This window comes from Xenopus tropicalis, chromosome 8 (assembly GCF_000004195.4).
Source record: "Xenopus tropicalis strain Nigerian chromosome 8, UCB_Xtro_10.0, whole genome shotgun sequence".
NCBI lineage: Eukaryota > Metazoa > Chordata > Amphibia > Anura > Pipidae > Xenopus > Xenopus tropicalis.
The window spans coordinates 139,411,890-139,430,462 of record NC_030684.2 but is presented as its reverse complement, the minus strand read 5'-3'; the positions used below and the strand labels follow the sequence as shown (position 1 = coordinate 139,430,462).

Genomic DNA, 18,573 nt, shown 5'->3' with positions numbered 1-18,573 from the left:
GGGATGTTGAGTAGGGGGTTCCTCACGATGAGGGCAGTGAGGGGGTTGGGGAATGCCCTGCCGGGGGATGTTGGGTAGGGGGTTCCTCATGGGGAGGGCAGTGAGGGGGTTGGGGAATGCCCTGCCGGGGGATGTTGGGTAGGGGGTTCCTCACGGCGAGGGCAGTGAGGGGGTTGGGGAATGCCCTGCCGGGGGATGTTGGGTAGGGGGTTCCTCACGGTGAGGGCAGTGAGGGGGTTGGGGAATGCCCTGCCGGGGGATGTTGGGTAGGGGGTTCCTCACGGTGAGGGCAGTGAGGGGGTTGGGGAATGCCCTGCCGGGGGATGTTGGGTAGGGGGTTCCTCACGGTGAGGGCAGTGAGGGGGTTGGGGAATGCCCTGCCGGGGGATGTTGGGTAGGGGGTTCCTCACGGTGAGGGCAGTGAGGGGGTTGGGGAATGCCCTGCCGGGGGATGTTGGGTAGGGGTTCCTCACGGGGAGGGCAGTGAGGGGGTTGGGGAATGCCCTGCTGGGGGATGTTGGGTAGGGGGTTCCTCACGGTGAGGGCAGTGAGGAGGTTGGGGAATGCCCTGCCGGGGGATGTTGGGTAGGGGTTCCTCACGGTGAGGGCAGTGAGGGGGTTGGGAATGCCCTGCCGGGGGATGTTGGGTAGGGGGTTCCTCACGGTGAGGGCAGTGAGGGGATTGGGGAATGCCCTGCCGGGGGATGTTGGGTAGGGGGTTCCTCACGGTGAGGGCAGTGAGGGGGTTGGGGAATGCCCTGCCGGGGGATGTTGGGTAGGGGGTTCCTCACGGTGAGGGCAGTGAGGGGGTTGGGGAATGCCCTGCCGGGGGATGTTGGGTAGGGGGTTCCTCATGGTGAGGGCAGTGAGGTTGGGGAATGCCCTGCCCAGGGATGTTGGGTAGGGGGTTCCTCATGGTGAGGGCAGCGAGGGGGTTGGGGAATGCCCTGCCGGGGGATGTTGGGTAGGGGTTCCTCACGGTGAGGGCAGTGAGGTTGGGGAATGCCCTGCTGGGGGATGTTGAGTAGGGGATTCCTTACGGTGAGGGCAGTGAGGCTGGGGAATGCTCTGCTGGGGGATGTTGAGTAGGGGGTTCCTCACGGTGAGGGCAGTGAGGCTGGGGAATGCTCTGCTGGGGGATGTTGAGTAGGGGGTTCCTCACGATGAGGGCAGTGAGGGGTTGGGGAATGCCCTGCCGGGGGATGTTGGGTAGGGGGTTCCTCATGGGGAGGGCAGTGAGGGGGTTGGGGAATGCCCTGCCGGGGGATGTTGGGTAGGGGGTTCCTCACGGCGAGGGCAGTGAGGGGGTTGGGGAATGCCCTGCCGGGGGATGTTGGGTAGGGGGTTCCTCACGGTGAGGGCAGTGAGGGGGTTGGGGAATGCCCTGCCGGGGGATGTTGGGTAGGGGGTTCCTCACGGTGAGGGCAGTGAGGGGGTTGGGGAATGCCCTGCCGGGGGATGTTGGGTAGGGGGTTCCTCACGGTGAGGGCAGTGAGGGGGTTGGGGAATGCCCTGCCGGGGGATGTTGGGTAGGGGTTCCTCACGGTGAGGGCAGTGAGGGGGTTGGGGAATGCCCTGCCGGGGGATGTTGGGTAGGGGGTTCCTCACGGGGAGGGCAGTGAGGGGGTTGGGGAATGCCCTGCTGGGGGATGTTGGGTAGGGGGTTCCTCACGGTGAGGGCAGTGAGGAGGTTGGGGAATGCCCTGCCGGGGGATGTTGGGTAGGGGGTTCCTCACGGTGAGGGCAGTGAGGGGGTTGGGGAATGCCCTGCCGGGGGATGTTGGGTAGGGGGTTCCTCACGGTGAGGGCAGTGAGGGGATTGGGGAATGCCCTGCCGGGGGATGTTGGGTAGGGGGTTCCTCACGGTGAGGGCAGTGAGGGGGTTGGGGAATGCCCTGCCGGGGGATGTTGGGTAGGGGGTTCCTCACGGTGAGGGCAGTGAGGGGGTTGGGGAATGCCCTGCCGGGGGATGTTGGGTAGGGGGTTCCTCACGGTGAGGGCAGTGAGGGGGTTGGGGAATGCCCTGCCGGGAGATGTTGGGTAGGGGGTTCCTCACGGTGAGGGCAGTGAGGGGGTTGGGGAATGCCCTGCCGGGGGATGTTGGGTAGGGGGTTCCTCACGGTGAGGGCAGTGAGGTTGGGGAATGCCCTTCCTAGTGATGGGGTAATGGCAGATTCTGTTAATGCCTATAAGAGGGGCCTGGGTGAGTTCTTGAACAAGTAGAATAGCTATTGTGATACTAATATCTACAGTTAGTATTGATGTTGGTAAAAATAGTTAATACTAGGGATGCACCAAACCATTTATATGGGTTCGGCAAAACCCCCAAATCCATACCAAACTGAATCTTAATCCTAATGAGCAAAAGTGTTCACACGGACATTTAGCATATGCTAAATTATGCTAATTAGGATTCAGATTCGGTTCAGCCAGGACCGTGGATTTGGCCGAATCCGAACCCTGCCGAAAAAGGCGGAATCCTGGCCGAATACCGAACCGAATCCTGAATAAGGTGCATCCCTAGTTTATACACAGTATATGAGTCTATTTATAGGTCAGTATAGATTTGAGTGTGCTGGGTTCACTTTGAAGGGTTGAACATGGTGGACTTTAGTCTTTTTTCAACCCTATGTAACTATATATGTAGGTTACTAAAAGGAGCAGGAAATACCCATCTTTTACAGCTTGTATAACATTTTTCTTTTATTTCAGATCGGCTCATCCTGCAGGCGCCCCCTGCTGTTCATGAAGGGGACTCCCTGACTCTCAGGTGTCACAGTCGGCCTGGATATTTGGCATGGAACCCAGTATTTTACAAGGACAATAAGGCCATTGGGTCCCCAGTCAGTGGCTCTGAGTTACACATAGGGAGAGTGGGTGTTACTGCGTCTGGTACATACAGATGTGGAAAAGAAATAGATACTGATCGTATTTACATTGAGGTTTTTAATACTTATTACGCTGAACAATACATTTCAGTCTCAGGTAAGGCACATTTAGTGCAAGGGGCAGTAAACCTGCATTAGATTTACATCCTATTACATTTTGTAGATAGAGTGCATTTAATACTTTTGTTATTTTTTGCAGAGCTCTTCTCTTACCCACAAATAAAAGTGAGGCCAGATCAGGTGACAGAAGGAGATCACATGACCATAACATGTGACACAGAGCTCCGCCCACACAGAGAGACTACAGAGCTGCAGTTTGCTTTCTACAGAAATGGGCACAATGTGCAGGGATTCAGTTTATCCAACCAATATGGAGTCCCCTCAGCTCAGCTGGAGGATTCTGGGAATTATACCTGTGAGGTACAAACTCCAACCGGCAGCGTGAGGAAGAGGAGCAACATGGCACATATCCACATACAGGGTGAGTATAAATGATTAAAATAATCACTTAGGGGCACATTTACTAAAACTTATTTTTTTTGGCCTTGAAAGTTGTATAAACTGGACATGGTATAAATTTGAATTGAATTTGATCATTGCTGTATTTATAAAATGTCAAGATAATGCTTGAATCATTTAAATTTGAAAATCCCAAGTCTTTAGAGTTGCAAGTATTGTTAAAACTCGAAAAAAAACCTCTGAATCCTTTAAACAGACGTTTATTTCCCTCTTTATTTTTCCCAAACAGGAAGTGCTCCAGCAGCCATTTTAAGAGCATTGGCGCTCATTCTTGGAAATGTGTGAAATAGACAACAATGAGGGGATTAAAGTTAATCCCCTCATTGTTGTATGTTTCACACATTTTCAAGGTAAAGTTAATTCCATCATAGCTTTCTGTTTCACCCAGTTTCAAGTGAAACTTAAACACGTTATTGTTTTCCAAGAATGAGCACCAATGCTCTTAAAATGGCTGCTGGAGCTCTTCCTGTTTGGGAAAACATGTGAAAACATGTGAAATAGACAACAATGAGGGGATTGACTTCCCCTTGGAACTGGGTGAAATATACAACAATGAGGGGATTAACTTCCCCTTGGAACTGGGTGAAATATACAACAATGAGGGGATTAACTTCCCCTTGAAGCTGGGTGAAATATACAACAATGAGGGGATTAACTTCCCATTGGAACTGGGTGAAATATACAACAATGAGGGGATTAACTTCTCCTTGGAACTGGGTGAAATATACAACAATGAGGGGATTAACTTCTCCTTGGAACTGGGTGAAATATACAACAATGAGGGGATTAACTTCCCCTTGGAACTGGGTGAAATATACAACAATGAGGGGATTAACTTCCCCTTGGAACTGGGTGAAATATACAACAATGAGGGGATTAACTTCCCCTTGGAACTGGGTGAAATATACAACAATGAGGGGATTAACTTCCCCTTGGAACTGGGTGAAATATACAACAATGAGGGGATTAACTTCCCCTTGGAACTGGGTGAAATATACAACAATGAGGGGATTAACTTCCCCTTGGAACTGGGTGAAATATACAACAATGAGGGGATTGACTTCTCCTTGGAACTGGGTGAAATATACAACAATGAGGGGATTAACTTCCCCTTGAAGCTGGGTGAAATATACAACAATGAGGGGATTAACTTCTCCTTTAAAATGTGACAAGGACAGGCTGTCACTGACTATTCTATTCCTCTACTATTCTAAGCACACAACCTGCCACATTTTTTTTTGACAAAAAAGTTAACTAAACAATTTATAAATCATGAATTATGGGAGTTATTTTTTAAAAAAACCTGAATTTTTCAGGGAATAATTATGAAAAAATCAAGTTCTGGCGAAAACCCATTGGTAAATCTCAAAATTATTTAGAAGAAAGAAAAAAATCTGACTTTATCTCAAAATTGCTTAGTAAATGTGCCCCTTAGACAGGCAATATGCATGTAAGTCCTTTGTAAATTCATGGCCACTATCTCTGCGTATCTCCTATAAGAGTTTTCATTTGAAAATAGAATCCATAGAAGTATAAATATATATATTTTCTTTTCTAGAGCTCTTCTCTTACCCACAAATAAAAGTGAGCCCAGATCAGGTGACAGAAGGAGATCACATGACCATAACATGTGACACAGAGCTCCGCCCACATAGAGAGACTACAGAGCTGCAGTTTGCTTTCTACAGAAATGGGCACAATGTGCAGGGATTCAGTTTATCCAACCAATATGGAGTCCCCTCAGCTCAGCTGGAGGATTCTGGGAATTATACCTGTGAGGTACAAACTCCAACCGGCAGTGTGAGGAAGAGGAGCAGCATGGCACCTATCCACATACAGGGTGAGTAGGAATAATTAAAAAAAAATCACATAGACTGGTAATATGTAAGTCCTCTATAAATTCATGTCCACTGTTACTGAGTATCAACTATGAGATTTGCAAATGGAATCCATAGCATTATGGATATATATTTCTGTTTTTTTAAGAGCTCTTCCCTTACCAACAAATAAAAGTGAGCCCAGATCAGGTGACAGAAGGAGATCACATGACCATAGCATGTGACACAGAGCTCCGCCCACACAGAGAGACTACAGAGCTGCAGTTTGCTTTCTACAGAAATGGGCACAATGTGCAGGGATTCAGTTTATCCAACCAATATGGAGTCCCCTCAGCTCAGCTGGAGGATTCTGGGAATTATACCTGTGAGTTACAGACTCCAACCGGCAGTGTGAGGAAGAGGAGCAACATGGCGCATATCCACATACAGGGTGAGCAGAAATACTTTTGAAATAAAATATACATATTATGCTTTTCTTTTTTTTTTTCAATTACCACTTGTTATTGATTTAACGATTTGTTGTTCACCCTTACTCCCACTGCAGAACAATAATAAAAAGAATCATAGAAATAATTTATTAAAGCTAGTGAAAGATCAGTAAGGGTTGTAAAATTTATATTTTTGGGCGGTTACATAATAAATGGCACTAAGTTTGCCCAGGAGCAGAAACTGATAGCAACCAATCAGCAGATAGAATTTACCAGTCACCTGTTTAGAAGCAAACGACTTATTGGTTGCTATGGGTTACTGCTCCTGGGCAAACTTAGCACCTTTAATTACATATGAGGGTTTACATTTTACCATTTAACTACTGTATATACTCAAGTATAAGCCTAGTTTTTCATCACCCAAAATGTGCTGAAAAAGTCACCCTCGGCTTATACTCAAGTCGGGTGCCATGGGTCCCTCTAGACTAGCACCCTCTGTCCTTTGTGTGCAAATTAGGCCACCTGCAACCAGACACTCCAGTGCCCTGGCCTAGGCTCCCACTAGCAATACTTATTCCCCCTTACATCCCCTCCGGGACCGGGTATGCAGCCAGTTTGCCAATGTGCAATAGCGTGGGGTAGCACTCATATTGTTTTTGTTGACCCTCTTCTCCACTTACAGAGCTAGTTTACTGTTTTTCTTTGAAATAAATATTGAAAAACATATACCCCACCGATGCCTCAATTAATGGAATTTTATTGGTATTTATTTTGATTATTGAAACGTAGCAGTAGCGGCTGCATTTCCCACCCTAGGCTTATACTCGAGACAATACGTTTTTCCAGTTTTCTTAGGTAAAATTAGGTACCTCGGCTTGTATTCGGATCGGCTTATACTCGAGTATATACGGGTAATGCACAAACTACAAAATGCCCATTTTCTATGCCCAGCCCATTCTAGAGCGCCAAGACTTGCACCTATTTTCTCCTGTGTGTGTTATTTCCTGCCCGCGTGCGAAATTAGCGCACAATATTATCACACCATATTACGCACGTAGCAGTTACTTTCGGAAAACTACAGTTCTGAAAATACCCATTTCCCTGCAAACTGGCGGCTGCATCACTCTGGGGCCAACACAGACTTGAATAAATAACACTGCAAAGTCCTTATTGTGTTGCCAAAAGCTCATTAACTGTACTTTTCTATAATTACCGCCTGCCTCAAGTAGGGGTTAATTTTCGCATAGCCTAATGCGATATTTAGCGCGTCTAAGTGTTTGTGAATCATGCGTTAGTGTTATTTCTATGCGAGAATTACCCCAATGTGATAAAAATAACGCGTTGCGGTACTGCATTTTTAAACATTTTACTCACTGGCCCACAAATCTGTAGTAGCTTAAAGCCACGTGTGGGATATAGATGAATAAATGGGTAGGGTAAAGAAAATCATAGGCATTGGGGTCATGGTTTTAATACAGAGAGACCCTGCAAAAAAACAAACAAAACTTCATAGGTGAGCCCATGGACCTCTAGCTAAGTACATGTGTCCTTAATTATAAAACAGAAATACTGAAATTATTTTTTTATATCACTCTTCCTTACTATTTTTTACTATGTTTCAGAACTGTTCACCATTACAGAAATAAAAGTGAGCCCAGATCAGGTGATAGAAGGAGATCACATGACCATAACATGTGACACAGAGCTCAGCCCACACAGAGAGACTACAGAGCTGCAGTTTGCTTTCTACAGAAATGGGCACAATGTGCAGGGATTCAGTTTATCCAACCAATATGGAGTCCCCTCAGCTCAGCTGGAGGATTCTGGGAATTATACCTGTGAGGTACAAACTCCAACCGGCAGTGGGAGGAAGAGGAGCAACATGGCACATATCCACATCCAGGGTGAGTAAAAGCTAACCCTCCATCTAATCTGTACAATATTTAGAGCAGAACTATATTTTACAATTTATGGCATTCAGACAGATACTTCAAAAAGAAAACCATGATATTTGTGATAAAAAATATTCATTAAAAAACTCAGTAGAGACTGGAGGCTATCATACATAAAATAGTTCCTGGCCTCATCTAGGAGACTGTCCGTCTCAGTCACAATCTCTCTCCCCGCAGGGCACAATGGGTTACTCCCAGCTTTCAGGTTATGGCTCCCATTGGAACCTGGGTGATCAACTATCTAGCCCTAGGTCTGTACACTGGTAACCCTACTCTGGGCAGTATTACACTCGGGATAATAATCCCTCTGCAAATCCTTGTTGCAGCCAGAAGCTGCTTACTAGCTAGCCTAGCCAGTCTATCACACCTAGGGGCTGATTTACTAAGACACAAATTCGAATCTGAATTGGAAAAATTCCGATTGGAAAATGAACATTTTGCGACTTTTTCGTATTTTTGGCGATTTTTTCGGCGCCTTTACGACTTTTCGGAAATTGTCGCGACTTTTTCGTTACCAATACGATTTCCGCGAAAAAACGTGTTTTTCGTAGCCATTACGACTTGCGCGAAAAAACGCGAGTTTTTCGTAGCCATTACGACTCGCTCGTATCTTGTCGCGACTTTTTCATATTGAGCGCTCGTAAGCGGCGGGCGAAACTTTCAGACTTAGCATGATTTTGGAAGCCTCCCATAGGACTCAATGGCACTCTGCAGCTCCAACCCGGCCCAAGGAAAGTCTCCCATAGGGCTCAATGGCACTCTGCAGCTCCAACCCGGCCCAAGGAAAGTCTCCCATAGGGCTCAATGGCACTCTGCAGCTCCAACCCGGCCCAAGGAAAGTCTCCCATAGGGCTCAATGGCACTCTGCAGCTCCAACCCGGCCCAAGGAAAGTCTCCCATAGGGCTCAATGGCACTCTGCAGCTCCAACCCGGCCCAAGGAAAGTCTCCCATAGGGCTCAATGGCACTCTGCAGCTCCAACCTGGCCCAAGGAAAGTCTCCCATAGGGCTCAATGGCACTCTGCAGCTCCAACCCGGCCCAAGGAAAGTCTCCCATAGGGCTCAATGGCACCCTGCAGCTCCAACCCGGCCCAAGGAAAGTCTCCCATAGGGCTCAATGGCACCCTGCAGCTCCAACCCGGCCCAAGGAAAGTCTCCCATAGGGCTCAATGGCACCCTGCAGCTCCAACCCGGCCCAAGGAAAGTCTCCCATAGGGCTCAATGGCACTCTGCAGCTCCAACCTGGCCCAAGGAAAGTCTCCCATAGGGCTCAATGGCACCCTGCAGCTCCAACCCGGCCCAAGGAAAGTCTCCCATAGGGCTCAATGGCACCCTGCAGCTCCAACCCGGCCCAAGGAAAGTCTCCCATAGGGCTCAATGGCACCCTGCAGCTCCAACCTGGCCCAAGGAAAGTCTCCCATAGGGCTCAATGGCACCCTGCAGCTCCAACCTGTCCCAAGGGAAGCTTCCTATAGGGCTCAATGGCACTCTGCAGCTCCAACCCGGCCCAAGGAAAGTCTCCCATAGGGCTCAATGGCACTCTGCAGCTCCAACCCGGCCCAAGAAAAGTCACCATACTGAAGCTTGAATGAATCCGAATGTTTCATACTTTATATCTGTCCAAATAACTCAGGGACTGCCAGTGAAAAAGGGTACAATTTACCAGTTCCCTACAGATATACATATATAAAAGCCTTTATAAATTAAGTTGTATGTATTTAAAAATATTGTTTAACTAGATAAGGACCCAAGATGGACTATAATTCCAGATTAGTTAAAAAATTACCACAACAATACAAATGTATTTCTCACATTTATAAAGCTAATTATGATATTATAACCTAAATTATGATATTATTTTATCATTCCTTATAGATGGAAATCCGGCTTCCCTGGTAGCAGCTCTCACTGGGATACTAGCAGTGTTGCTTTTTATTATCACTGTCATCGTCACCTTCAAGTTCCGACACAAACTTGCCCCATTGCTAATGTGTCCCCTGCATCACCCCAAAACAGGTAACTAAGCAGTGAGTTACAACTTACATCTGCAGCAACAATATCTGTAGAGAGTGAAAAAACAGATCCTTCTTGGGTCTTGGGTCATTCTTCTCTTACAACAGGTATTTTATTACAGGTATGGGATATCTTATCCTAAAACCCATTATCCAGAAAGTTCTGAATTACGGAAAGGCCATCTCCTATAGACTCCATTATAAGCAAATAATTCTAATTTTTAAAAATTATTTTCTTTTTCTCTGTAATAATAAAACAGTTCTTGATCCAAACTAAGATATAATTACCCCTTATTGGGGCAGAACAGCCCTATTGGGTTTATTTAATGGTTAAATGATTCCCTTTTCTCTGTAATAATAAAAAAGTACCTGTACTTGATCCCAACTAAGATATAATTACCCCTTATTGGGGGCAGAACAGCCCTATTGGGTTTATTTCATGGTTAAATGATTCCCTTTTCTCTGTAATAATAAAACAGTACCTGTACTTGATCCCAACTAAGATATAATTACCCCTTATTGGGGGCAGAACAGCCCTATTGGGTTTATTTCATGGTTAAATGATTCCCTTTTCTCTGTAATAATAAAACAGTACCTGTACTTGATCCCAACTAAGATATAATTACCCCTTATTGGGGGCAGAACAGCCCTATTGGGTTTATTTAATGGTTAAATGATTCCCTTTTCTCTGTAATAATAAAACAGTACCTGTACTTGATCCCAACTAAGATATAATTACCCCTTATTGGGGGCAGAACAGCCCTATTGGGTTTATTCAATATTTAAATGATTTTTAGGAGACAAGTTATGGAAATCTAAATTACGGAAAGATCCCTTATCCAGGTCCCTAGCATTCTGGATAACAGGTCCCAAACCCGTACATAATATCTCTCAGAAAGAGATTGGGCATTCTGATAAATCACAGTGGATTAAGGGAAAGCAATTACAACATACAGATGCAATCAAGTGCCTTTTACCATGTTGTCTCTTCCAGTTAAGACAGGGGGAAAATACCAAAATCCACCACCAGGTGGAGCGCAGTCTTTTGGGTTTTCTATTGTGTTTTGTGGCAAGTCTTTGCACTTTAGCACCATCTAAAGCAGTGATCCCCAACCAGTAGCTCAGGGGCAACATGTTGCTCTCCAACCACTTGGATGTTGCTCCAGTGGCCCCAAAGCAGCTGCACATTTTTAGATTGCTGGCTTGGAGGCAAGTTTTGGTTGCATAAAAACCAGGTGTACTGCCAAACTGAACATTCTGTAGGCTGCCAGTCCACATACGGGGCTACCAAATAGCCAATCACAGCCCTTATTTGGTACCTCCAGGTACATTTTCATACTTGTGTTGCTCCCCAACTCTCTTTACATTTGAATGTGACTTATGGGTCAAAAAGTTTTGGGATCTCTGATCTATAGGAAGAATTTAACACATTTAAAAACTGGTGTGTAGACATCATGAGACAAAATGTAGAAACTTGCTGGCTGCATTTGTATGTTTTCATGATCTATTCATCTATCTATTATGCGACAAAACCACGACAAGTAGTGATAAGCAAATCTGTCCCACTTTCACTTCGGCAACAAATTTGTACAACTACCCGAAAATCCCCAAAACACGGTTGACACACAACTTTTTTTGTCGTGCACATCTTTTTTTTTTTACGCGACCCATTTTGATGTGACCATGACTTTTCTTGACGCGCAACAATATTTTCCACGCCGAATTTTCGCGGCAGTTTCATGAAACAATTGGCCAATGGCATTAGCATGAGTACTGTACCATATCTGTATATCAATGAAAGAGGAAAGTGTATGAAATTATATGAAAAATTGAACGTTATCTTTAATAGGTTGGTAGAATTAACTAATTAGGAGAAATTGAATGTCATTTTGTTCACACAGAGTTGGTTGAATGATAATCTAAATTTTTTTTCATCTCTATATATTTTTAAGGTAGGAACTCTTCCAAAACCCATGTTAGGTAAGTAATTACACAGACTGCTTGTTCAGCTCACAAACTCTGTGGAGTATAACAGTCCAATTCCATTAAAATTAGACCCTTATTATTATTAAAAATAAATAAATAAATATCACATAGTTTCACATAAAAAGTTAGCAAATATCTATAGAATTAAAGAATATTTCAAGCATGGATCATACAATTCAGTACAATAATAAACATTATAACTAACTGTTCCTTCACACAGAACAGGGAATGATGAAGAGACACACAGCCCAGCAAAATTGTATGAAGATATATCAGACTTGGGTAAGGAAAAGAAAAAATATAAATAAGTAAAGAGAATAATTAGGGACGAGCAATTTTTGTTTGCCTTATATAGTTTCACGACAGAACTTTAGTCTTCAACGGTTGCCAAAAGTTTCACATCTGTGCTAGAATGTTCACTGCAAGTTTTTTAGTGCAAGAAAAATGTGGGATGAAATGCAAGAAAAAAAATTCCAATGGAAGGGTTAGTGTTTTGCCATGAAATTTATTTAGCCAGAAAAGTGCCAACAGCATTGGGATTTCTCCATTGTTTTCCCTCATTGAGAAAAACACCCTATTGATTTCACAGAATGTGGTTCAAGAAAAAAAACATGGATAAAAAATGCTCATTGACTCCGAAGCATTTGCTGAAATTTTGCCTTTTCATCATTTTTTCCTGTAGTTTGGCCAATTTTTTGGCAAAGCAAAATAGGGGACTTTACTCATCACTAAAAATAATTTCTTTAATGTTTTATGATATTTGTTATACACCTAGTAGTCTTGACTTGTGCCAAATACAGATGGGTAGGTGGCAATGAAAGCAGAGCTTAGGACATGGACGAAGGTTAAACTCCATTTAAATAATGTAGAAAATCTCTCTTTTGTCTCTGTGCAGCCAGCTGCGGTTTCCACGTGGAAGATGATATCGTTTATACCTCCATTGATTTCAGCCATACCAAGAAAAGTGAGTTTTATTGATAATTGTGTATTCCCTTAATTATCACTATTCCAAATGGAATTTTCAACTGTTATTGTATGAGTTAGCCTGTGTATGTTGATCATACACTATTTTATGGGCAATACGCTTTTTCCAAAGTAACAAGGTGTACAAACTGGGCTACATATAAAAATAACCAGCCCCTTTTAAGTCAAATTTTCCTGTTTTATCTATTTTATGGACATAATCCTAGTCAGGTAAAACAAATCTGTATTTATTCATTTTTATTTGCTCTTATTTTGGTTGACTTCTCTAATGCAAAACTAGTTTGATGGCTTTTCCCTCAATTCAGACTAGTAAAAATCATTAGAGGTTATGGTAGGCCGAAGATTTTGGGGGAAAAAGCAAAATGTAAGAACTTTTTACACAAATAAGGAAAATGTATTAAATATTGAGCAGAGGGATACAGGGGGATTCCCAACATTGAGATATATGTGTAGTAGATTGTATGTATGTATGTATATCTTTATTTATAAAGATTAATACATAAACCATGGTTGGAGACCAGGGTGGATTGGGCTTTTTCAGCCTTTATTTTTCCACCATGGAGAAGACACCGCATGCATGATTTCTTAGGGGCAGAATTACTAATGCATGAACGGACCGAATGTGTCCGATCGCATATTTTTCGTAATGATCGGTATAATTGCGACTTTTTCATTGCCGTCGCGACTTTTTGGTATGTCCCGCGATTTTTTCGCCGCCGTTACGACTTTATCGTATATTTTCCGTGACTTTTTCGTCGCCGTGGGGAAAAAGCGGATTGGTTTTTCCGCCATTTACAATTGCTCAATATGAAAAAATCGCGATGGCGATGAAAAAGTTGCGCAAAATACAATAAAGTCGTGACGGCGGGGGGAAAATCGCGCAAAATACGAAAAATCGCGACGGCGACGGAAAAAAATCGAAAAATTTTCGTTTCCAATCCGATTTTTTCCCATTCCGGATTCGGATTCGTGGATTAGTAAATGTGCCCCTTAGGGGCTGATTTACTAAGACACGAATTCCGACCGAACTGGAAAAATTCCGATTGGAAAACGAACATTTTGCGACTTTTTCGTATTTTTTGCGATTTTTTCGGCGCCTTTACGACTTTTCGGAAATTATCGAGACTTTTTGGTTACCAATACGATTTGCGCGAAAAAAACGCAAGTTTTTCGTAGCCATTCCGAAAGTTGCGCTTTTTTCGTAGCGTTAAAACTTGCGCGAAAAGTTGCGCTTTTTTCGTAGCGTTAAAACTTAAAAGGCGCGATGTTTTGCGCAAGTTTTAACACTACGAAAAAATCGCAACTTTTTGCGCAAGTTTTAATGCTACGAAAAAATCGCAACTTTCAGAATGGCTACGAAAAACTCGCGTTTTTCCGCAAAAATTGTATTGGTAATGAAAAAGTCGCGATAATTTTCCGAGAAAATCGCAAAATACCGATCATTGCGAAAAAAACGCAATCGGACGCATTCGGCCCGTTCGTGAGTAAGTAAATGGGCCCCTTAGTGTATAGCAATTTGTAGCTATAGTACAAAGGCTTTTAAAGGAAAACTATACCACCAGAGTTTTATATTAAGTTTATATTATGTTAAGTGGCCTATTAAATAATCTAAATAATCAGTAAATATTGCCCTTTTACATCCTTTCCCTTGAGCCGCCATTTTGTGATGGGTTGTGTGCTCCCTCAGACATCAGCTGACCCGATTGGTTGTTTATGCAATATATATTTTTAGAGACCCTCATTGTTTTGGGGTATAGTTTTGCTTTAATAGGATATGCACCTGACTAGTGGGGGGTCCAAACTTCAAATGTGTCTTCAACCAATTAAACAAGCCACATATACATACAGAGACCTATTCCTCGTAAGTTTGGAATATTAAAATGCAACTGAATAATAATAATGATAATGGGTTTTATTCCCTGCTCCATTAATACAAACACATGCATATTCTGGTGTATGTGTCCAACACAAAAATATTGTATTTATTAATTATTGTTTTTTTTATTTTGTATATTTTTATTTATTTTTGTATCTTGTCTTGTATATGTATGTTTTTCTATTAGATACTCCTGTGCACAGCAATAGAAATGTAAGTATAGCTCAAATAATAATAATAATACAAAATAGTATTACTTGTCTTCAAAAATAGTAGTAATAAAAACAGCAACATAGATGGATTATATTGTACAGGTATCGGACCCCTTATCCAGAAACCCGTTATCCAGAAAGCTCCAAATTATGGAAAGCCTGTCTCCCATAGACTCCATTTTAATCAAATAATTCAGAATTTTTAAACTGATTCCCTTTTTCTCTGTAATAATGAAACAGTATCTTGTAATTGATCCCAACTAAGATATAATTACCCCTTATTGGGGGCAGAACAGCCCTATTGGGTTTATTTAATGGTTAAATGATTCCCTTTTCTCTGTAATAATAAAACAGTACCTGTACTTGATCCCAACTAAGATATAATTACCCCTTATTGGGGCAGAACAGCCCTATTGGGTTTATTTAATGGTTAAATGATTCCCTTTTCTCTGTAATAATAAAACAGTACCTGTACTTGATCCCAACTAAGATATAATTACCCCTTATTGGGGCAGAACAGCCCTATTGGGTTTATTTAATGGTTAAATGATTCCCTTTTCTCTGTAATAATAAAACAGTACCTGTAATTGATCCCAACTAAGATATAATTACCCCTTATTGGGGCAGAACAGCCCTATTGGGTTTATTTAATGGTTAAATGATTCCCTTTTCTCTGTAATAATAAAACAGTACCTGTACTTGATCCCAACTAAGATATAATTACCCCTTATTGGGGCAGAACAGCCCTATTGGGTTTATTTAATGGTTAAATGATTCCCTTTTCTCTGTAATAATAAAACAGTACCTGTACTTGATCCCAACTAAGATATAATTACCCCTTATTGGGGCAGAACAGCCCTATTGGGTTTATTTAATGGTTAAATGATTCCCTTTTCTCTGTAATAATAAAACAGTACCTGTACTTGATCCCAACTAAGATATAATTACCCCTTATTGGGGCAGAACAGCCCTATTGGGTTTATTTAATGGTTAAATGATTCCCTTTTCTCTGTAATAATAAAACAGTACCTGTAATTGATCCCAACTAAGATATAATTACCCCTTATTGGGGCAGAACAGCCCTATTGGGTTTATTTAATGGTTAAATGATTCCCTTTTCTCTGTAATAATAAAACAGTACCTGTACTTGATCCCAACTAAGATATAATTACCCCTTATTGGGGCAGAACAGCCCTATTGGGTTTATTTAATGGTTAAATGATTCCCTTTTCTCTGTAATAATAAAACAGTACCTGTACTTGATCCCAACTAAGATATAATTACCCCTTATTGGGGGCAGAACAGCCCTATTGGGTTTATTTAATGGTTAAATGATTCCCTTTTCTCTGTAATAATAAAACAGTACCTGTACTTGATCCCAACTAAGATATAATTACCCCTTATTGGGGGCAGAACAGCCCTATTGATTTTAATTAATGTTTTATTGATTTTTTAGTAGACTTAAGGTATGGAGATCCAAATTACGGAAAGACCCCTTATCCGGAATACCCTTGGTCCCGAGCATTCTGGATAATGGGTCCTATACCTGTATTTATGTATGTATATTTTTATTTATTTAGTGATTTTTATGTACTATAATTGGTTATTATATTTAGTTAATTAACCCTGAGTATGGTGATCATAATGATGATTATTGTTAGTCATTAATTTATTCATTCAAATTGACATTTTCTAAAGGAAAAGTATATATTTGATATAATTGTGTGATTACTGTAACTGAATTTAACTGTCGCTCAGCCTGGGAATTATGGATTATGAAGAAGAACATCTGAATTATCATTTGCAGTAGTAGTGGTAGTAATATTATAGTTTATTAGTTAAACTCTATGATACAGTATTTATTAGTGCATCTTTATGAATTGGTGAAACTAGGGATGCACCAAACCCACTTTTTTGGGTTCGGCCGAACCCACCCTGAAGGATTCAGCCGAATCCCGAACCAAATCCAAATGCTAATTAGGATGCAGTTCGGCCGGGACCGTTGATTCGGCCGAAACATAATCCTTAAAAATAAAAGCCTGGATTCAGCCCGAATCCCGAACCGAATCCGGGATTCAGTGCATCCCTAGGTGAAACAGACAAAAACATGAGAGAAGCTGAAATCTGAACTAAGGTCCATGTGAAAGTAGGTCAGTAGAGTAAGAACAGGTCTTAAAATTAAATCTTAATCCTAATAAAATCTTAATCCTAAATCTTTTACATGGGCTATATCAGCAAAAATATAGCTTGCAGGTAAAAAAAAACTGTCTACTTGTTACTTGTAAAGTAGATGTGAAAAAATATTATATGATTCATAGCACTGCAGAATTTGCAGCAGGATTAATTAGGAGAATAATTGAAACTTTGCAATAGGAAATTCAGAAATTTCATAAAAAATTCTGAAATAGGTCATGTTAAATTTTTCTCCCTTTTTACGCTAGAATTTTACTATGCAATGGTTTGACAGCAAAAAATGTGGACTGTTGCACAGCATAAAAATGGAGATGTCATTGTTATGCACCCCTTGCTTCCATATCAAAAAGTGGTATAGGATTCCCCCCCCTCCAGCCCTCCCCTTGTCTAAGCAAGAAGCTGTCTGGGCACCAGGTTTATAAGAAATTGGCAATAAGTGAGTCTTTTTTGAATGTAGAAAAGTTGTAGCATAGTGGAAAGGCGTTTCTCTAACAATGTATTTGCTATTGCTGAGCTAAAACCACCTTAATGGAGAAGGAAAGGCAATTTGGCTTTTTATTGCCAATAGATTAGTCACAATAGTGCAGACTAGAGTGCTATATTTATTCTACAGAAAGCTTTACCATACCTGAGTAATAGCCCCAGAAGCTCCCTCTGTTTGTTTGAGATAGCAGCTGCCATTTTAGCTTGGTCTCAGTAGCTTTCATGTTGCAGCTCTGGCTGCTGGTAGCTCAGATTACACAGCACAGTTGGGAGGGGGAGAGAGGAGAGATGGGAGGGGGAGGAGGAGAAGGGAGGGGGAGAGAGCAGAGAGGAACAAACTGAGCAAACTCATTCCTTGAAGGATTTTTCTGAGAGCAGAAAGTCTGACACAATAGATCATGTATACAGAAAAAATGGAAAGGAATTGGTGTTTCTTTTCACTAAGGACTTTCTGTGAGTGCTTATGGCAGTTATTACATAGACCTTTCTATTAAACCTTACTTAGTTTTTACCTTTCCTTCTTCTTTACCAACAATGTAGTTTCGCCTTCCCATTGACCCCAATGAATTTAGCAAAAGTTTTGCAGTTTTATTAAAATTTTTGATGGTGTTGCAAACTTTTACACAAAGGGAAATGCCGCAAGTTGAATGACTGAAAAGAGAAATTTAGGATAAAAACATCCCTTTATTATGATTAACGTTTCTGACTCTTTGAACTGAGTTGCAGGCCAACTCTCCGAGTAAATAAAAGACTTTTGAGCAGTGCCATATGTATAGTCAGCTTCTTCCATCTAATAACTATTTCTTACTTGTGCAGGACAAACTGGCCAACTCTGTTACATACGCTGTAATAAAAGGGGGGAACAGCAAAAGAGTCAAACGGATATCCAACCACGAGATCTCCAACGCCTCCTGCATCTATGGGAATATCAGCTCCGAGTAAATTCAAGAAAATCTTGACTATTCTGATTGGTCAAGAGCTTAAATGCCTTTAAACTAACAAATACTACTGGTTACTGTTATTATGCACTGTTACTTTATTATTATGACTGAAATTCACATAGATTGTGCACTCCTTGACTTATCCGCACTGTTAAATAAGAATGTAATACAAATGTGCTGCTGTGGACTGTTATGCTGTAAACCACAATAAAAATTACAATTAAAAAAAAAAACTAACAAATACAAGAAAGCAGTCATATTA

At 41.9% G+C, this 18,573-nt stretch overlaps 1 protein-coding gene across 1 annotated transcript in view; it reads left to right on the top strand.

The window, feature by feature from the left end:
• LOC100496508 (Fc receptor-like protein 5) overlaps positions 1 to 18,312 on the top strand; it is a 297,411-nt gene extending 279,099 nt beyond the window's left edge. The window contains 8 exon segments of the mRNA XM_031891836.1: positions 3,088 to 3,369; positions 4,966 to 5,247; positions 5,394 to 5,675; positions 7,296 to 7,577; positions 9,500 to 9,640; positions 12,518 to 12,586; positions 14,670 to 14,695; positions 18,187 to 18,312. Of these exon segments, the coding sequence (XP_031747696.1) occupies positions 3,088 to 3,369; positions 4,966 to 5,247; positions 5,394 to 5,675; positions 7,296 to 7,577; positions 9,500 to 9,640; positions 12,518 to 12,586; positions 14,670 to 14,695; positions 18,187 to 18,312 (1,490 nt within the window).
• Positions 18,313 to 18,573: the final 261 nt, after the last annotated feature.